This window comes from Artemia franciscana, chromosome 3 (assembly GCF_032884065.1).
Source record: "Artemia franciscana chromosome 3, ASM3288406v1, whole genome shotgun sequence".
Lineage (NCBI taxonomy): Eukaryota > Metazoa > Arthropoda > Branchiopoda > Anostraca > Artemiidae > Artemia > Artemia franciscana.
This window is the reverse complement of record NC_088865.1, coordinates 8,451,532-8,473,692: the sequence shown is the minus strand read 5'-3', so window position 1 is coordinate 8,473,692 and position 22,161 is coordinate 8,451,532. Positions and strand designations below refer to the sequence as shown.

At 35.3% G+C, this 22,161-nt stretch overlaps 1 protein-coding gene across 6 annotated transcripts in view; it reads right to left on the bottom strand.

The window, feature by feature from the left end:
• The window catches only part of LOC136024834 (carbohydrate sulfotransferase 11-like), a 64,081-nt gene that overhangs the window by 6,000 nt on the left and 35,920 nt on the right, over positions 1–22,161 (bottom strand). For 2 of the 6 annotated variants that reach the window (XM_065700322.1, XM_065700319.1), the window contains exon 4: positions 381–1,316. The exons of 2 other annotated variants lie outside the window; for them this stretch is intronic. In XM_065700322.1, the coding sequence (XP_065556394.1) occupies positions 642–1,316 (675 nt within the window). In that variant the 3' untranslated portion in view covers positions 381–641. Of the gene's footprint in view, positions 1–380; positions 1,317–10,357; positions 11,288–22,161 lie in introns of those variants that run through there. 2 more of the 6 variants (XM_065700321.1, XM_065700318.1) reach the window with 1 other exon arrangement.

Genomic DNA, 22,161 nt, shown 5'->3' with positions numbered 1-22,161 from the left:
CCATGTTTCAGGTCAAAACTCTATACTACAGATATTTCATGAAAAATTATTGTTTCCCATATTACTTTTTGCAAAGTGCAAATATCATCAAAGGTAAGTAGATATAGCCTTTAAAACTATGGTCCACATTAGGCACATACTCAATAATTTACCTCAGGGGTAGGTAGCAATATGAGGATTGGGGATAAAAATTTTAAAAGCACAACAAAGATGAATCTAATGAAAATATCACGGGTAAAATATTGAGATTTTGGGTTGTTAATCCTTGGGACTGAATCCCCCAGCAAACATAAAACTTTCAAAGAATAATTGTGGTCTGCCTATATTCCCAATGCTATATATTTCTTATATTTGTCTGTAAAAAGTTAAGCTTCTAAAGATTCATCAAGACAATTTTATTTTACTTCTTCATGCAATATACATAAGAATGATAACCAATTATGATTAACAATAACTTTTACGCATTATAAGTAATCCGTGTTTCACCAGTAATTCAAGCACGTAGACTAGGTAAAAGTGGTACCTGGTTGATAATGTATATTTTCCAAATCTGTTTAAAAATACATAATTTCAGTACTGTTGGAATGTTCCGAGTTAGGCTTCACAATAACTGCATAAGTTGTCGGAATATTCCCAAGATTTCAAGTTAAGTACTCCTTTATATCAAAGTCATATCCAAATAATTCAAAATCAAATTCAAAAACTTTATATAACTGAAGAAGTTTTCCAATCTTTAGCTGTCGAATATACCTATTTACTTTCTTGGTATTAGATGCGGGTGCAATAAATGTATAAGTTACAAGATCACTTAGATTTCGTGAGCTCAGTAGATGATCTGTATCTTCTTTGAGTGACTCAAACCTTAATATATAGTTGAATTTTACGTTACATGGATGGCATAATCTATGATACTGTGTCCAATGATCATCTACCCTTTTTGGTGCTGCAACTGTCTTGGGATCAGTCAGGTAGTCGACAAACTCCGAAAAAGTTGGAGTTCCACTTCTAATTTCTTTTACAGTAGCCTTCGGCCGATATTTTCGAATAATTTTCGTGCCATAAGTTTTTCTGAACCAGTCTTTTCCTGGATTTAGCTTGTCCCTGTACCCGGAGACAAGTCTATAGAAAGGATGGCGGACGACAGTGAACTTGAAGTAACTTTCAAGTAGGGTTTCTTGCGTTTTTGCCGGGTAGTGGGGTAGCAATTCTGGTTTTATTACAAAGTGTACTGTGTAATTATTTATTTTGCTAGCGTTTGTTTCTGAAGTTTTTCCAGTCATTATGGCATTTATAGCTTTCCAAAGGGAGCTCGCAGTCTAGAAAAAAGACAAATGTCAAAACTATATGAAGACATAGCAAGGTTGGCCAAAAATAAGTTTGGGGCATACCCCAAAAGAAAATTTGAAGCTGGTGCTAACCTAGATTGTAACATTTTAGCATTTTTCTTATGGAATCCCAAATTCGGACAACCCTGTAAACAGCCCGGTAGTGTTAAAAACCGAAACGCATTTTTTTTTTAGTTCAAGTTTAGTTTTTACCATATTTCGACTTAGTGGCTCTAGGCTACCGATTCACACAGTTCTTTCCCATCATCACTTAATGCGTAATTTAGGATCCGTGTGAGGAACAATAGTCACCTTCCAAGAAAAAATAGCTTTGTTCACAGGTACAACATTTACTGTGCGGTCACATATGTGAACAAAGGAAGGCGATTATTGCTCGTCAAGTGACTCCTAAATTACGTATTAACTGATAATGGAAAAGAAAGAACAGTTTGACCTTTCGCTGATATTTTTGAATAATTTTTTCGCCTTTCAAGAATAATTATCTTTGTTCACATGTTTGACCTTTCGCTGATATTTTTGAATAGTTTTTCCACCTTCCAAGAAAAAATAGCTTAGTTCACATGTACAAAATTTCATGAACGGCCACATATATGAACAAAGGAAGTCGATTATTGCTCGTCATGCAAATCCTAAATTACGCCTTAATTGATAATGGAAAAGAAAAGAAAGGACAGTATGATCTTTCGCTGATTTTGAATAGTTTTTTACTATAGCATTTTTTCAACCATTGTTAGCCCTAATTTGACTTGTTCAGACACAGTTAAATTTCAAATATTTTTTGCTGCCGAACAAAATGAGTATCTCAAAATTTTGCTGAAACATTATAGAGGGAGAGCAAAAAAGGACAGAAAAGGGAGGTTGATTCCTCCAAGACCAGTATTGGCCCTTGCAAGAGGCGATTCAACTTTCAATTTACAATTGAAAGAGCCGCACCCGAAGTTTCTATGACCCCTTTTCCATACGAAGTTTCCAAGAAAGAATTTTTGGCCCTTGGTCGGGCACCATTTTAGGGAACCAATATTTTTGAATTGAATTGAATTTATTTATAACTTGTTATAATACACATGAAAAACGGAGTATAATGTCAATAAAAGAAAAGAGGAAAAAGGAAATGACCTAAAAAACTACACAAAAAACTTTGCAACACTTCACCTTACTTAAAAACAATTAAAACATACAAAAGCGAAACATTCATTGAATCAAAATAGCGCTCCATGGGTGCCGACCAATTCTACTATTATAAGCTTCTATGCCTTTTCTGATAGAAGCATTCGGGTCTATGATGTCGTATCTTTTAATGACCCAGGAGTTGCTTGACCATGGTGGAAGGGCAAGCAGGTATTTGGCATACCGGAAATAGATTCGCCGAAGTTCCTTCGTCTCGGTTATCGTAAACGTAGGCCAAAAAGGTGCAAGGTATAGGAAATTCGGGAGTGCAGAAGCATTGTAAAGTTTCGCTAGCATTTTGCGGTTGAGTCAAAGTTTGTTTGCTACCAAGCTTCCGTATGCAGTTGCTGTTCGACGTTGGACATGAAGGATCAAGAGCCTTCTAGTTGCTTTAAGAGTGTCACCAATAGGAAGCCCTAAATATTTCATTTGTGATCTTGGGGAAACTGGCGCGCCGTCGAGTAAAACCTGCTCGAGTTTCAACCCGGTTGAACAGAACCACGTCCGATTTTTCTCTATTGAATGTAAGGTTAATCTTAGCATATTCTTTGCTTAAAATAGCAAAATTTCTTTCGAACGACTGTACTGTTCGACTGGGGATAAAAATATCATCTGCATAAACGATTAGTGACACATCAATCCCTTTTAAAATACACGATGGAACTGCGCTGGATTGGGCGTTCAGGATACAGTTATTAAAGGCAACTGGAGAGTTAAGGACACCCTGTCTGACGCCTCGACGGACTGGAATAACGAAAGGTGTTATGGTCCCATCAGGTAGCTTGATTACAACAGCAAGATGGTTATACATATCAAACAGTTCGTGGTAACGAACTGTAGTAAGGAGCGACCCGGCTCAATAGTAGCCAAAACTCTAAAAAATTGAATTTTGATATCAATAGCTACATCAAAAGAATCGCATTTTAATGCTGATTTTAAATATATAAGTTTCATCAAGTTTAGTCTTACCCGTCAAAAGTTACGGGCCTGAGAAAATTTGCCTTATTTAGGAAAATAGGGGGAAACATCCCCTAAAAGTCGTAAGATCTTAACGAAAATGACACCATCAGATTCAACGTATCAGAGAACCGTGCTGCAGAAGTTTCAAGCTCCTATCTACAAAAATGTGGAATTTTGTATTTTTTGCCAGAAGACATTATCACAGGTGCGTGTTTATTTGTTTGTTTGTTTGTTTGTTTTTGTTTGTAAGGAGCGACCCGGCTCAATAGTAGCCAAAACTCTAAAAAATTGAATTTTGATATCAATAGCTACATCAAAAGAATCGCATTTTAATGCTGATTTTAAATATATAAGTTTCATCAAGTTTAGTCTTACCCGTCAAAAGTTACGGGCCTGAGAAAATTTGCCTTATTTAGGAAAATAGGGGGAAACATCCCCTAAAAGTCGTAAGATCTTAACGAAAATGACACCATCAGATTCAGCGTATTGCTGCAGAAGTTTCAAGCTCCTATCTACAAAAATGTGGAATTTTGTATTTTTTGCCATAAGACATTATCACAGGTGCGTATTTATTTGTTTGTTTGTTTTTTTTTTTCTTTTCCCCAGGGGTCATCGTATCGACCAAGTGGTCCTAGAATGTCGCAAGAGGGCTCATTCTAACGGAAATGAAAAGTTTTACTGCCCTTTTTAAGTGACCAAAAAAATTTGAGGGCATCTAGGCCCCCTCCCACGCTCATTTGTTTCCCAAAGTCAACGGATCAAAATTTTAAGATAGCCATTTTGTTCAACATAGTCGAAACCCATAATAACTATGTCTTTAGGGATGACTTACTCCCCCACTATCCCTGGGGGAGGGGCTGCAAGTTACAAACTTTGACCAGTGTTTACATATAGTAATGGTTATTGGGAAGTGTACAGACGTTTTCAGGGGGATTTTATTTTATTTGGGGGTGGGGCTGAGGGGAGGGGGCTATGTTGGAGGATCTTTCCTTGGAGGAATCCGTCATGGGGGAAGAAAAATTCAATGAAAAGGGCGCAGAATTCTCTAGCTTTACTATAAGAAAACAATGAAAAATAAACATGAAAAGTTTTTTTCAAATGAAAGGAAGAAGTAGCATTGAAACTTAAAACGAACAGAGATTATTACGCATATGAGGGATTCTAAAAATACTTTAGCATAAAGAGCGAGGTATTTAGGAGGAGATAAATACCTTGCTCTTTATGCTAAAGTATTTTTTTGTAATTTCAACTATTTATTCTACGGCCTTTCTGATTCAGGTGTCATTCTTAAAGAATTGGGACAAAACTTACGATTTAGTGTAAAGAGTGAGGTATTAAAGAGGGTACAAACCCCCTCGTATACATAATAAAAATATAAGGTTATGAAAGTTCGTTACATAGGTTAATTCTTAAGTTACGTATGTTTTTTACTAATAAAAACGTTCGTTAAAAATTAAAAGTTCTAGTTGCCTTTTTAAGTAACCGAAAAATTGGAGGCAACTAGGTCTTCTTCTCAACCCCTTATCTCTCAAAATCGTCTGATCAAAACTAAGAGAAAGCCATTTAGCCGAAAAAAGAATTAATATAAAAATTTCATTTTAATTATTTATGTGCGGAGAGCCAAAACCAAACATGCATTAATTCAAAAAGGTTCAGAAATTAAATAAAAAAAAACTAATTTTTTTAGCTGAAAGTAAGGAGCGAAATTAAAACTTAAAATGAACAGAAATTACTCCGTATATGAAATGGGTCGTCCCTTCCACAATCCCTCGCTCTTTACGCTAAAGTTTGACTCTTTGCCACAACTCTACTTTTTAAAACAATTACAAGCTTTAGCGTAAAGAGCGAGGGACTGCGGAGGGGACAACCCATTTCATATACGGAGTAATTTCTGTTCGTTTTAAGTTTTAATGTCGCTCCTTACTTTCAGCTAAAAAAATTAGTCTTTTTTTATTTAATCGTACAAAGCACGAATGGCAAACGTGTCAACTCCCCGTTAATATAGCTCAAGGAGAATTTGTGTGTGAATCAGAGAATCGAAAGCATGGCTTACATCATGACTACCTAGGACGAGCGAATTTTTCTATTCTGCTTCTGCATTTGTATCCCTTTTGCCCTAGGACTAAAGACTAAAGGTTTTCAGCATATTGGTAATAAGGATTTACAACCATTTCTGGGCCCCATAATTAGAAAAGGTACTGTACCCTGGAACAATCTTTCTTTTTGTAAGTTGGGCTCGTCCAGGCCTAAGGACTTAAGTTTCAAAGTTGTAAGCTGTATGTTTGCCCATTTTGACCCGCAGAAAAAATCAATGCAACTTTCAGCCAATTACACAATCAACGTCAAACATGTCCAATTGTCCCCTTTCTCCATTATAAAACCTGTATTAACAATTGGCAATGTGCATTATTTAAGGCCCTTATCCCAAGATTCAAGATTTTTATTTAACACAAAATAAACAAACACAAATGTGGGGCTGTGGGGCTCATGCCAAACGTGGATGCCTTTCTAGTGACCGCTTGACTATTATGAATAAAATGAGCACACAAAATTTTATAGAAAATCTTGGGGGCTATGAGGGGTCCGTTAGCCGAAAGATCCCGGAAGGAGGACTGGTTTTCCTCGAATCACTTTCATTTCTTGAAAAGAGCGTTAGAACCTTCATTTTTCAGAAGAAGGAGACCCCTCCGAAGTTTTTTTTTCACCACTTCTTCTATAAAAAGTGATTAAAGAAAAAAATATTGAAGGCATATGTTTCTTTGCTTCGGCACCCCGTGAGTGCCACATCTGATATTATTGATGGCTTTCTAAGGGGATATTTTTCAAAGAGAAAAGCAAACAAAAAAAAAAAAAAATCCATGCTTACTCAATATGGTAGGCTAAAGGTGGATTATTTGTAAAAAACCACGATCCTTGATGGTGCTCGATTTCTCCGTGCTTTAAAGTCATTTTATGCTAGAGACAATTTGTTGCTTTGTCGGTGAAGTCATTACTCAATTGAGGTGAAACGAATTTTTCACTCTTAATGCAATATTATTTTTTAACTACGCGTTGTTTGCACTTATGCGTTGCATTGTCTAGAAAATGAGTTGGTTACCATATTATGACAGGCTATTTTACAACTTGCGAACCCAAATAATAGCTCGGGGTAATTGATCGAACAATTCGTGGTAAAGAACTATAGTAAGGAGCGACCCGGCTCAATAGTAAACCAAACTCTAGAAATCGGAGTTTTGATGCTAAAAGTTACATCAAAGAATCGGATTTTCATGCTGATTTTAAATATATAAGTTTCATCAAATTTAGTCTTTGTCATCAAAAGTTACCAGCCTGTGAAAATTTAGCTTATTTTGGAAAATAGGGAGAGATATCCCCTACAAGTCATAGAGTCTCAACAAAAATCACACCATCGCATTAAGCGTATCAAAGAACCCCATAGCAAGAATTTCAAGCTTCTATCTAGAATTAAATAAAAAAAACAAGTTTTTTCAACTGAAAGTAAGGAACGACATTAGAACTTAAAACGAACAGAAATTACTTCGTATATGAAAGGGGCTGCTTCCTCATCAACGCCCCGCTCTTTACGCTAAAGTTTGACTGTTTCTCTCAACTCTTCTTTTTAAAACAGTAAAAAAACTTTAGCGTAAAGAGCGGGGCGTTGATAAGGAAGCAGCTCCTTTTTTTTATTTAATTTCTGAACGTTTTTGAACCAATGCATCTATTGATTTTGGCTCTCCGCAGAGGAATAATTAAAAAGAAATTAGCCATTTTTTTTTTGGCTAAATGGCTTTCTCATAATCTTGTTCCAATGATTTTGAGAAAAAAGATCGGGGGAGGAAGCCTAGTTGCCTTCCAATCTTTGTTTAATTAAAAAGGCAACTAGAACTTCCAATTTTTTACGAATCTTTTTATTTGTAAAAAACTAATAAAAAACTTGCTTACATAAAAAACTTTTTATTCTCATGTTTTTATTACATATATGAGAGGATTCTCCCCCTCGTTAGTACCTCTCTCTTTACACTTAATCTTAAATTCTGTCCCAATTTATTAAGAATGACCCCTGAATCACAAAAGCCGTAGAATAAATAGTTGACATTACTAAAAATACTTTAGCGTAAAGAGCGAGGTATTAGGAGGAGGTGAGCCCCTCATTTGGGTAATAATTTCTGTTCGTTTTAAGTTTTAATACTGCTTCTTACTTCCTGCTGAAAACACTTTTTCATATTTATTTTTTCATTGTTTTTTTTTCTAAATAATGCTAGTAAATCCTGCACTCCCTTCATGGAAATATTCTTCGCCCGTGACAAATTCCTCGATGGAAAGTTCACCCAGCAAATCTCCCTCTTCTCAATCCCTCCCCCAGCCAAAAAATCCCCCTGAAAACACCTTTACACTTCCCAATAACCATTGCAATATGTAAGCACTGGTCAAAGTTTGTAACTTGCAGCCCCTCCCACGGGGACTGTGGGGGAGTAAGTCGTCCCCAAAGACATAGTTATAAGATATTTCGACTACGTTGAATAAAATGGCTATCCCAGAATTTCGATCCGTTGACTTTGGGAAAATAATTAGCGTGGGAGGGGGCCTAGGTGCCCTCCAATTTTTTTGGTCACTTAAAAAGGGCATAAAAAAACTTCATTTCCGTTAGAATGAGCCCTCTCGCAAAATTCTAGGACAAATGGGTCGTACAATCACCCCCGAAAAAAAAAACAAAAAAAAACAAACAAATTAACACGCATCCGTGATCTGCCTTCTGGCAAAATATACAAAATTCCACATTTTTGTAGATAGGAGCTTGAAACTTCTACAAAAGGGTTCTCTGATACGCTGAATCTATGGTGTAATTTTGTTAAGATTCTATGACTTTTAGGGGGTGTTTTCCACTATTTTCTATAATAACGCAAATTTTCTCAGGCTCGTAGCTTTTGACGGGTAAGACTAAACTTGATGAAACTTATATATTTAAAATTAGCATTAAAATACAATTCTTTTGATGTAGCTATTGGTATGGGGAAAACCCATTTCATATACGGAGTAATTTCTGTAAAAAAAAATAGTTTTTTTTATTTAATTGTAAGGAAGGAGCGATTCGGCTCAATAGTTACTAAAATTCTCTCTCTAAAAAAAGAATTTTTATAATCATTAATAAACCAAGGGAATTGGCTTATTATGATAATTTTGAATATATACAACACATCAGGTTTAATGTTACCTATCAAAAGCAATGAGCATGAGAAAAGATTGCCTGATTTGGTAAAAAAAAGGGGAGTGGAACCCCCTAAAATTAAAGTGGTCTTACTAAAAATTACAATTCCGAATTCAACATATCAGAAAACCCTACTGTAGATGTTTCAAGTTCTTATCTACAAATATGTGGAATTATGTTCTTTGGCCAGAAAAAATATTTCGGACAAGTTTTTATTTTTTCCCTCCGGGTGTAATCGTGTCAAGTGAGTGGTCCTAGAAAACTGAGATAGGGTTCATTTGAACGAAAATAAAATTCAAAAGACCTTTCATAGAGACCAAAAAGGTTGGAGGGTAACTAGCCCCACTCTTACTCCCGTTTTTTTCCCTCAAAGAAATCCAATCAAAATTTTGAGATAGCCATTCGGTTCAGAATAGCTGAAAAGTTCAACAAATGTGTCTGTGGGGATGCCATAACCCCCACAGCCACTGGGGAAAGGGCTGTAAGCTATGCAATTTGCCCTTTGTTCACACACAGTATTTGTTATTATATTTGGAAATATACGGACGTTTTGAAGACCCAATTTTTTGCGGAAGGGGGCTTTCTGCGGGTAGATCTTCCTGTGGGGAAGAAAGTTCCCAAGGGAAAGGTTCCCAAATTTTCAACAGGAGGGAGTTTTCTGCTTTCAGTTGAAAAAAGCAAGTTCCTTTTCGACTGAAAGCAATAATAAAACTTAAAACAAACGGAAATTATTCTTAAAGAACTTTAAGACTATAGTGTAAAGAGTTAGAGATGAGGAGGGGGAAGCTCCCATCATACCTGGACCTGGACAAGTTCTGCTAGCTTCAATTTGTAGTGTTGCTCTTTTATTGTAGTTTTACTTTATACTTTATACTTTATTACTTTATACTTTATTACTTTATACTTTATAGTTTTACTTTATTTGTAGTTTTACTTTCGAGTATAAAGTATTGAAAACAGGAGACAACCTGTATTGTTTAAATTATGCTCTTGTACATACATACTTATTGTACATACATTGTCTTCAGTCTTAGGGAAAAAGGGACCCAAATACAGAAGAAGAATAGAAAAAATATTGGTTCCCTAAAATGGGCCTGACCAAGGGCCAAAAATTCTTTTTTGGCAGTTTCATATGGAAAAAGGGTCATAGAAACTTGGGATGCAGCTCTTTCAGTTTTAAATTGAAAGTTAAATTGCCTCTTTCAAGGGCCGAGAATGGTCTTAGGATTTTAGGAAACCATCATAAAACACACAAAAAAGGTTATTTAAGTTGAAATTAACCATGTTCAGGTCAAAACTCTATACCATAGATATTTCATGAAAAATAATTGTTTCCCATATTACTTTCTGCAAAATACAAATATCATCAAAGGTAAGTAGATATAGCTTTTAACACTATGGTCTACATCAGGCACGTACTCAATAATTTACCTCAGGGGTAGGTTGAAATATGAGAATTGGGGATAAAAATTTTAAAAGCACAACAACGATGAATCTAATGAAAATATCACAGGTAAAAATTGAGATTTTGGATTGCGAGTCCTTGGGACTAAATCCCCCCTGCAAACATGTCTGTCTATTCTATCTGTAAAACATTCAAAGAATAATTGTGGTCTGTCTGTATTCCCAATGCTATATATTTCTTATATTTGTCTGTAAAAAGTTCAGTTTCTAAAGATTTATCAAGACAATTTTATTTTAATTCTTCGTACAATATACATAAGAATAACAACCAATTATGATTTTACTTTTACGCATTATAAGTAATCCGCGTTTCACCAGTAATTCAAGCACGCAAACCAGGTAAAAGTGGTATCTGGTTGATAAGTATATTTTCCAAATCTGTTTAAAAATACATAATTTCAGTACTGTTGGAATATTCCGAGTCAGGCTTCACAATGACTGCATAACTTGTCAGAATATTCCCAAGATTTCAAGTTAAGTACTCTTTTATATCAAAGTCATATCCAAATAATTCAAAATCAATTTCAAAAACTTTATACAACTGAAGAAGCTTCTCAATCTTTAGCTGTCGAATATACCTATTTACTTTCTTGGCATTAGTTGCGGGTGCAATATATTTATAAGTTACAAGATCACTTAGATTTCGTGAGCTCAGTAAATGATCTGTATCTTCTTTGAGTGACTCAAACCTTAATATATAGTTGAATTTTACGTTACATGGATGGCATAGTCTATGATATTGTGTCCAGTGATCATCTACCCTTTTTGGTACTGCAACTGTCTTGGGATCAGTCAGGTAGTCAACAAACTCCGAAAATGTTGGAGTTCCACTTCTAATTTCTTTTACAGTAGCCTTCGGCCGATATTTTCGAATAATTTTTGTGCCATAAGTTTTTTTGAACCATTTTTTTCCTGGATTCAGCTTGTCCCTATACCCGGAGACAAGTCTGTAGAAAGGATGGCGTACGACAGTGAACTTGTAGTAACTTTCAAGTAGGGTTTCTTGCGTTTTTGCCGGGTAGTGGTGTAGCAATTCTGGTTGTATTACAAAGTGTGCTGTGTAATTATTTATTTTGCTAGCGTTTGTTTCTGAAGTTTTACCATTCAGTATGGCATTTATAGCTTTCCAAAGGGAGCTCGCAGTCTAGAAAAGAGACAAATGTCAAAACTATATGAAGAAACAGTAAGGTTGGCCAAAAATAAGTTTGGGGCCAAACTTATTTTGGGGCCAAACCAAAGAAAATTTGAAGCTGCTGCTGCTCTATATTGTAACACTTTAGCATTGTTCTTAAGGAATCCAAAATTCGAAACCTTTAAGCAGCCCAGTCGTGTTAAAAATCAAAGTGCATTTTTTTTTAGTTCTAGCTTTGTTTTTATTATATTTCGACTTAAATAGCGACGAAGACCACACTGCCTTTCCATCACAAACACCAAAAACAAGAAGAACAATAGGGAATTTCTCAAGACAGTGGAAAACAAATTAGGATGAATATACAAATTAGAATAAATGCTCTATACACAAATTTAATTAAAAATGACCTTACGAGATATTATAAAAAAAACAATATATATGGACACAGAACCTGTCACAAATAGACCTATGAGATCAGCAGCCAAAAGAGCAAGGTTGGCAATACAACGCGTTTTTAAATCATTCTCTTTCATTTCAATGAATTGCCTCGTTTCATCACAATTTATTTATCCGTCCTGGTTGAACTTCGCTGAGGTAAGGATGCTAGGATTGTTTTGAAATTTTTTTCATTTTAGTTTTATTGATTTTATACTGTCGTAAGTCGTTTCTTCTTATTTTTTTTTTGTGTAGTACTGAGGACGGCCCTTGGATATAGGGCCGAAATATTCATTCTAATTTGTTTCCCACTGTCTTGAGAAATTCCTTATTGTTCTTCTTGTTTTTGGTATTTCGACTCAGTGGCTCTAGGCTACTGGTTCATACCGTTCTTTCTTTTCTTTTCCATCATCACTTACGCGTAATTTAGGATCCGCGTGAGGTGGAATAATCACCTTCCAAGAAAAAATAGCTTTGTTCACCTGTAAAACATTTACTGTACGGTCGCGTATGCAAACAAAGGAAGGCGATCATTGCTCGTCATGCAAATACTAAATTACGCATTAAGTGATAATGGAACAGAAAAGAAAGAACAGTTTTGCTTTCGCTGATATTTTTGAATATTTTTTCCACCTTCCAAGAAAAATTAGCTTTGTTCACATGTACAACATTTACTGTGCGGTGACATATCAAACAGTTCGTGGTAACGAACTATAGTATAAAATTTGCCTCATTTTAGAAAATAGGGTAAACACCCCTTAAAATTCATACAATCTTAACGAAAATCACATCGTCAGATTCAGCGTATCAGAGAATCTTATTGCAGAAGTTTCAAGCTCCTATCTACAAAAATGTAGAATTTTGCTTTTTTTGCCAGAAGACAAATCACGGATGCGTGTTTATTTGTTTGTTTTTGTTTTTTTTCCAGGGGTGATAGTATTGACTCAGTGGTCATAGACTGTTGCAAGAGGGCTCATTCTAATGGAAATTAAAAGTTCTAGTGCCCTTTTTAAGTGAGCAAAAAATTGGAGGGCATCTAGGCCCCCTCCCACACTCATTTTTTCCCCAAAGTCACCGGATCAAAATTCTGAGATAGCCATTTTATTCACCATAGTCGAAAAACCTAATAGCTATGTTCTGGGGGACGACTTACTCCCCCGCAGTCCCCGTGGGAGGGGCTGAAATTTACAAACTTTGACCTGTGTTTATATATAGTAATGGTTACTGGGAAATGTACAAACGTTTTCAGGGGATTTTTTTTGGTTTTTGGGGAGAGTTGAGGGGGGTTACGTGAGAGTATCTTTCCATAGAGGACCTTCTCTGGGGGGAAGAGACTTTCAATGAGGGGGCGCAGGATTTTTAGAATGATTTAAAAAAACGATGAAAAAATGAAAATGAAAAGTTTTTTTCTACTGAAAGTGAGGAGCAGCATTAAAACTTATTACGAACAGAAATTATTACGCATATGAGGGGTTTACCTGCTTGTAATACCTCGCTGTTTACGCTAAAGTATTCTTAGTAATTTCAACTATTTATTCTACGGCCTATGTGATTCAAGGGTCATTCTTAAGGAATTGGGACAAAAGTTAAGCTTTAGTGTAAAGAGCGAGGTATCGATGAGGTATACATAATAAAAATATACGAATATAGAAGTTCGTTACGTAAGTTACGTATATTTTTCACTAATGAAAACATTCGTAAAAAATTAAAGTTCTAGTTGCCTTTTTAAGTAATCAAAAATTGGAGGGCAACTAGGCCTCCTCCCTCACTCCTTTTTTCTCAAAATCTTCCGATTAAAACTATGAGACAGCCATTTAGCCAAAAAAAATTATTATGCAAATTTCGTTTTAATTATTTATGTCCGGAGAGCCAAGATCAAAACATGTATTAACGCAAAAACGTCCAGAAATTAAATAAGAAAAAGAATTTTTTTTAAATGAAAGTAAGGAGCGACATTAAAACTGAAAATAAACAGAAATTACTCTGTATATGAAAGGGGCTTTTCCTCCTCAACGCTCTGCTCTTTACGCTAAAGTTTTTTACTGTTTTAAAAGTAAAGTTAGGAGAGAGAGTCAAACTTTAGCGTAAATCTGTTTGTTGTAAGTTTTAATGTCGCTCATTACTTTCATTTAAAAAACTTGTTTTTTTTTATTTAATATGAACAAAGGAAGGCGATTATTGCTCGTCACGCGAATCCTAAATTACGTGTTAAGTGATAATGGAAAAGAAAGAACAGTTTTGCCTTTCGCTGATATTTTTGAATAGTTTTTCCACCTTCCAAGAAAAAATAGCTTAGTTCACATGTACAATATTTACTTTACGGCCACATATGTGAAGAAAGGAAGGTGATTATAGCTCGTCACGCAAAAAAATAGCTTTGTTCACATGTACAACATTTACTGTACGGTTACATATGTGGACAAAGGAAGTCGATTATTTCTCGTCATGCAAATCCTATATTACGCCTTAAGTGATAATGGAAAAGAGAAGAAAGGACAGTATGGTCTTTTGCTGATTTAGAATAGTTTTTTTACTATAGCACAACAACAAAAGAGAGAATAATGAGGACTTTTTTTCCCAAGACAGTGAACCAACAAAACCTATTTGAATATTTCGGCCCTATATCTAAGGGCCGTCTTCAGCAAAGAAAAAATAAAAACAATAAAACACTTACAATAAAAGTTCTCAGTTAAAAATCCATCTTTTAAAAATAGCCTTGGCATCATTACTTCTTAACGAAAAGTTCAGCCAAGACTGTCAGATAAAAACTAACATTTTACAAAATAAAAAGGTTCATTCATTTCACTAACTGTATTTGTTAAAAATTGGAATGATTTCTTATTGCGATTAAATAAAAAAAACAAGTTTTTTCAACTGAAAGTAAGGAGTGACATCAAAACTTAAAACGCACAGAAATTACTTCGTATATGAAAGAGGCTGCTTCCTCATCAACGCCCCGCTCTTTACGCTAAAGTTAGACTCTTTCTCTCAATTCTTCTTTCTAAAACAGTAAAAAACTTTAGCGTAAAGAGCGGGGTGTTGATGAGGAAGCAGCCTCTTTCATATACGAAGTAATTTCTGTGCGTTTTAAGTTTTGATATCACTCCTTACTTTCAGTTGAAAAAACTTGTTTTTTTTATTTAATTTCTGAACGTTTTTGAATCAATGCATGTTTTGATTTTGGCTCTCCGCAGAGGAATAATCAAAACGAAATTTGCATATATTTTTTTTCGGCTCAATGGCTTTCTCATAATTTTGATCGAATGATTTTGAGAAAAAAAGAGCGGGGGACGAAGCCTAGTTGCCCCCCGATTTTTTGGTTAATTAAAAAGGCAACTAGAACTTTTAATTTTTTACGAATCTTTTTATTGGTAAAAGATTTACGTAACTTATAAATTAGCTTACGTAAAGAACTTTTGTATTCTCATGTTTTTATTACATATATGAGGGGATTCGCCCTATCGTCAGTACCTCGCTCTTTACACTAAAGCTTAAATTTTATCCCAATTCATTAAGAATGACCCCCTGAATCACAAAAGCCGTAGAATAAGTAGTTGAAATTACCGAAAATACTTTAGCGTAAAGAGCGAGGTATTAGAAGGAGGTGAGCCCCTCATATGGGTAATTATTTCTGTTTGTTTTAAGTTTTATTGCTGTTCCTTACTTCCAGCTGAAAAAGCTTTTTCACTTTTATTTTTTAATTGTTTTTTTTTTTAAATAATGCTAGTAAATCCTGCTCTCCCTTCATGGAAATTTTCTTCTCCCATTACAAATTCTCGAAGGAAAGTTCCCCCAGCATATCCCCTCTTCTCAACCCCTCCCCCAAACCAAAAAAATCCTCCTGAAAACGCCTGTATACTTCCCAATAACCATTACTATATGTAAGCACGGGTCAAAGTTTGTAAATTGTTGCCCCTCCCACGGGGACTGTGGGGGAGTAAGTCGTCCCCAAAGACATAGTTATAAGGTTTTTTGACTACGCTGAATAAAATGGCTATCTCAGAATTTTGATCCGTTGACTTTGGGAAAATAATTAGCGTGGGAGGGGGCCTAGGTGCCCTCCAATTTTTTTGGTCACTTTAAAAGGGCACTAGAACTTTTTATTTCCGTTAGAATGAGCCCTCTTGCAACATTCTAGGACAACTGGGTCGATACGATCACCCCTGGGGAAAAAAACAAAACAAAACAAAAAAACAAAAAAACAAATAAACACGCATCCGTGATCTGCCTTCTGGCAAAAAATGCAAAATTCCACATTTTTGTAGATAGGAGCTCGAAACTTCTACAGTAGGGTTCTCTGATACGCTGAATCTGATGGTGTGATTTTCGTCAAGATTCTATGACTTCTAGGGGGCATTCCCCCCTATATTCTAAAATAACACAAATTTTTCCCGGCTCGTAACTTTTGATTGGTAACACTAAACTTGATGAAACTTATATATTTAAAATCAGCAGTAAAATGCGATTCTTTTGATGTAGCTATTGGTATCAAAATTCCATTTTATAGAGTTTTGGTTACTATTGAGCCGGGTCGCTCCTTACTACAGCTCGTTACCACGAACTGTTTGATATTTGCCTACTCTGCAGCTAATCTGATAGTTCTTTTGGGATTGGTCTTGTTTTTGTTCGTTCATATTTTTGTTTTATTTTGAATTAGATTATTTTCTATAATTAATTTTGTGTACATAGGGTTGAGTGTGTATTCACCCAAGTCTCTATTTAGGGATGTATTATTATTTAAGTTTCGTTTGATTTCGATTGCCTCGCGGACAGTTTGTTTGATTCCTAGGTCATTGCTAATTAGAATTGTTTCGTCAAATAGAACATAATGGTTTGGATTTTCAAAAATATGATTACTTAAAGCTGAATCGAAAGATATGGAGTTATTTTTAGATTTTAATGCTTTTTCAATACTTTCTTTGTGTTGCTGTAATCTTGTTCCTAAATTTTGGTGGGTTCGACCAATGTAATAATTTTCACAACTACATGGTATTTGATACACCCCTCGTAGACGAGTAATTGGAGTTTTATCCTTACCAGAATTGACAAGGTTCATTAAACAAATTTTATCCAGTTTTGAAGTAATTTTCGGAATATAAGGTAGGTAAATCGTGCTTGTGGGTTTATTCGAATCATTTACTGGTGTGGGATTTAAGGCTTCAGAAGAATGCATCTTTAATCTTTGAGCAATAACATTATTTATGAGAGAAATTGGGTACCCGTTGCCAAAAAGTATGTCTGTAATAAAATTTAATTCTTTTTTAACATACGGCTCTGAACAGATATTAAGTACTCTATCCACAAGAGATATTACCACACCTCTTTTAACCTGTGGAGGATGGTTAGATTTGAAGTGAAGGTATCTATTATTATGCGTAGGTTTTCTGTAAACCGTAAATTCAAGTTTATTCACACTGCGTATTATCAATACATCTAAAAAAGGTATTTTTCCATCTCTTCCGGTCTCTAGAGTGAATTGCAGGTTTCTATCGTAAGTATTTAAATATTCTAGAAAGCCTTTAAGTTCACTTTCGCCATAATTCTAAACTGAAATTACGTCGTCCATGAAACGTCCCCAAAACACATGATTAAGAAAATACGAATCTAGGGCCCAATTTTCAAGATTCTCGACGAAAATATTTGCGAGTAGGCCTGATAGAGGTGCTCCCATAGGAAGGCCCCTTACCTGTTTGTAATATGAATCTCGAAACTGGAATTGCATGGAATATTTGTTACCTAATTTAACCAAATGCATGAGAACATCAATGTCTAGACCTATTGCTGACTCTTCGATTAGATGGTAATTGTTTTCCAATTTATTTTGTAATAATTGTTCAGATTTTGAAACATCAATACTAGTATACATAGAAACTATGTCAAAGCTGCTTAATATGGAATTTTCAGAAATGTCTATTTGATTCAATTTTCTACAAGATCAACTAAATTTTTTATATAAGATTTTTGGGAGTGAAGCAATGGTTTGAATGCAGTGCATAACCGTTTTCCAATGTTTGAGGCAGGTGATTTTGTACTAGCTACAATGGGTCTTAGAGGAATGCCTTGTTTGTGCAGTTTTGGTAATCCATAAACTTTGAGCAAATAACACCACGAGGGAGGAATTTATTGTACAACTGTGGAGTGATTCTGGCATTTTCTTTCAAAGTTTTTAATACTTTTATTACTTTTTGAGCAAATTGATCAGTCTGGTCATGGGTTGATTTAACATAAGTGGTTGTATCATTTAAATGTGACTGAATTTTACCATCATAATCAGTTTTATTCATAATTACTATGGAGTTGCTTTTATCGGCTTTAGTGATTATTATTGAGGAATCCTTACGGAGTTTGTTCAAAACTTTTATGTCATATGATTTTTCCACTGCGTTATTGGGAGAATTAGGAAGTTTTAATGAGGTGCTGTAAAGAGTGTTAATTAAACAAGATCTAACTGTATCCGGGTTTGAAACAAGAGCACTTCATTTGTGGAGAGAGGATTCTAAAGATGCTACCAAGTCTGCAACTGGAACTTGTTTCGGTAAAAACGAAAATTTTGGCCCTTGTTCTAGGACTTTTTCTTCAACATAGCTAAGCTTTTTAGATGAAATATTTACAGTCGCAGGTCCAGGACTTATCTTAGGATTGTAAACTGGGTTGACCACTTGAGACTCATATTTCAACCTTGTAAACTTATTAGTGAGTCTCTCTTGTGACACACGGAAATCATGGTGGAATAAATTCCTTTCCATCCTAACAATCTGCAAAAAATCCTCAGTGGACAAGCTCTGTGACAGAAAATTTTCGAGTGATTTTCGTTCTGAGGAAATTATATATCTTCTGTGTTTTTTGTCCTTAATAATATGATTTAACGTTTTTAGCTGTAGTTTATGTGTGAACTGTGACTCTTGTAAAGTGTTTAAGTGAAATTTATGCCTTAAGGATTTAGGAATAATTTTATTCCTTCTGCAAGATTCTAGAAACGTTTGTTGATTAATAATGTTCGCGTGTTTTTTCCCTAAACTAATAAAATGACAAATATCTTTGGTCAAATGCTCCCCATAAGCGTGACGTAAATAATGCCGAAGACCACACTGCCTTTCCGTAATACAACAACAAAAGAGAGAATAATGAGGACTTTTTTCCCAAGACAGTGAACCAACAAAACCTATTTTGTTAGCCACTTTTTTAACCATTGTTAGCCCTAACTGAACTTGTTCAGACACAGTTAAATTTCAAATATTTTTTGCTGCTCGAGATCGCTGGCTCAAAAGAGTTCTGTATGCAAAAACAAATGTCTCGCGCTGGGGAGAACCATCATTTGACAAGTGTATAGACGCCTACTCAGACTGTGGATTTTTTAAGGAAGAGGGGATAGAACTTTGAAAAAGTATAAATACATGATGAACTATGCGTGAACTATATAAAACTACAGAATAAATCATAAACTTCTAAAAAAATTCTGGTTCCTGGGTCTGGGCACTGGTGCCTGAGCTATATGATTAAAGTAAAATATTTCCTTACTATTAGGCCTCAAAATCGTTTTTAACATTTTCAAATATACAAGAGAATTGTCCGAGACAGCTTACAAATCTGATCTTAAAGGGAAGGTAGATGTAGAGGGCAGGTAGGTAGGGCAAAGTAGATCTAGAGGATCAGAGTGTGATCGAGACTTTTTGCCTTACCTATCTTCCTTTTCAGAAAACCTTTACAGCGTCACTAAGGAATTATAATTTTACATAATTACCCAGCGGTGGAGCCTATTATATGCGAAAATATCGCATGTGCCGATGAAGCCTGATAGCGACGATTTCTTGATTTACGTTTTCGTGACTATAGGTGCCTACCTACCCAATTTCAAGCAAATGTTATAAACTAAATTTTACTCAGTGCAACAGTTCTTTCTTAATATTTTAGAGCGTTGGTACGTTTGAAAAAACAACAACTGTAATTGACCTTTCAGGTCGCTGACCTTTCACCTGAAGTATAGCAAGAAAAGAGAAAAGTTGTTTGCTGCGTGGAGAAGTAAATATCAAGTTGCACTCGATTCTTGTTTTTTTGCATAGTTAACGGTTTTATAGTAGAAAAACTGGATTGTTCCATTTTAATTGCACATTTTGAATAAATTAATGTTTTTACTAGATAAAAGGAACTTGTTTTGCATAAAAATAAATATGGAAGTAAAATCCAAGCCTAACAGGTATAATCGGAGATATAAGAGGGCCGAAACCACCCCTTAACGCTCTGGCCTTTACCCAATAGCTGAAAATCTGCGTTAACGGAAACCGAGGGGTCGCCGACTTTAAAAATTCTCTACCCCGACTGGTGCGTACCAAGCTCGGTGAAAGTATGCCAAACCTAGCAGAAAAATGCCAAACATTCTGGAGACTGAGCCATGCATGGTGAAACTGTGTGGCAAACGTGACGATACGAGATAAACACCAGGTAGAAGAAAGGGGGCAGCCAATTAACGTTTTAGTACGTATGAAAATGAAACCTTTTTCAGTGAAGTTATTTTGAAAGGCAGTTGGACAACATAACTCTTGCAATTACCAGTCAGTCCTATTTGATGCCTTGTTGCACCAGCTGAAAGTTATACAATAGTTATTGGTAATTCAACTCAATTATTGTTTATTGTTACTTTGATACTTTGTTTACTTTGATACTTGGATTTAGTGATTTACGTGGTAACTCCGATTTACGGTGCAAGGGCTATAAGTTCTGCAAGTTGCTTATTGTTACTTTAAAACAAAACAAAATGTTACTTAAAAAATATATAAAAGAGAAATTGTCCGGGACAGCTTACAAATCTGATCTTAAAGTGAAGGTAGATGTAGAGGGCAGGTAGGTAGGGCAAAGTAGATCTAGAGGATCAGAGTGTGATCGAGACTTTTTGCCTTACCGAATAATAACTGAATTACCAGTAAGTCCTATTTGATGCCTTGTTGCACCAGCTGAAAGTCTATTGTATCACTAAGCCATGTGTGTCAGGAAACTCCTGCTATTAGATTAAGTAATTTTTTAAATAATTTATTTTAAGTCAACAGTGAACCTAAAACCTAGACCGAACAAACCTTATCCTATGCGTATATGATGGGGCTACAACTCCCCAAAACTACCGGTCTTGAGGCCGAAGTTCAAACTTATGATTCATTATTTATGCAATCAATATGTTGAAACTTTGGAGTAAAAAGAGAGCAACCAATGTAACAAGTATCCAGTTGGGGACGATTGTGCCACTGGGCGGTAGTATAGCGTTTGAAACCAGAGGTTATTCAAATAGCTTTTTAGCATTAAGCGAATAAGATATGTCAGGATTACTCGCTGGATAGTATTTTAGCCCCTTTGGGGCCAAAATTGTTGTTGTTCTATGGCAAAGCCTGGTGGAAATAGACACTTTGGTTTGCTACAATTTCTTTCGCTGCCCAAAAAAGGCAGTAGAACGTAAAATATCCGCTCGAACGATTCCTCTCGCAATATTGCACCATCCTGGTAAAAAGATGCACCACAATCCCTTCTTCTCGAAAAAGCAACAAAATTTCGTAATTTTAGATATAGAAGGATTAAAACTTTCGGTGTAGGATTGTCATAAATTTGGAATTGGATTGTCCACTTTTATCACTATCTCCCTCCTTTTTGAGGGAAATTCCCATAAAAATTAATTATAAAAAATTTTCACAGAGTTTTTAAAAGGATGTCTTTTAGCTGCAGTTTCCATTATAAAATAATCATGATTTTGGTTATACGTCAAGCAATATTATGTACTTTGGGCGCATGCCCATTGCACCAGAGCGTTATCTTGATTCACATGATTAAAGAGACAGAAAATATATAAAAGAGAAATTGCACGAATTTCTGCAAATTTTGTGGTCAGATTTCGTCGTTAGCCAGGAGTTAAATTAAATTTGTAAATTTTGAATGTCGGCCGCAATTTTAAAAGTAGTCTACTCTATGCTCTACTTTTACATGGTCTAAGAGTGAATTATGATTGCAAGTCATTGTTATTTTGGTAAACTCTTAAAATTACAACCCTGCTAAAATTTTAAATTAGTGCTACTCCAGTTCAGTGGCAAGCTTTTGCAGAGTCAAGCTTCCATTCTTATTTTTATTTCTATCGTCATGAGAATGTCTTCGCCCCATCCTGTGACTTTTTTGAAGAAAAGAAAAAATGTCGAGAAAATTCAAACCAAAGAAAAAACGAAGAAAAGACGTACTTTATTGTAATTAAATAAAAAAAACAATTTTTTTAGCTGAAAGTAAGGAGCGACATTAAAACTTAAAACGAACAGAAATTACTCCGTATATGAAATGAGTTGTCCCCTCCGCAATCCCTCGCTCTTTACGCTAAAGCTTTAAATTGTTTTAAAAAGTAGAATTGTGGCAGAGTCAAACTTTAGCGTAAAGAGCGAGGGATTGCGGAGGGGACAACTCATTTGGAGCGATCCTTACTTTCAGCT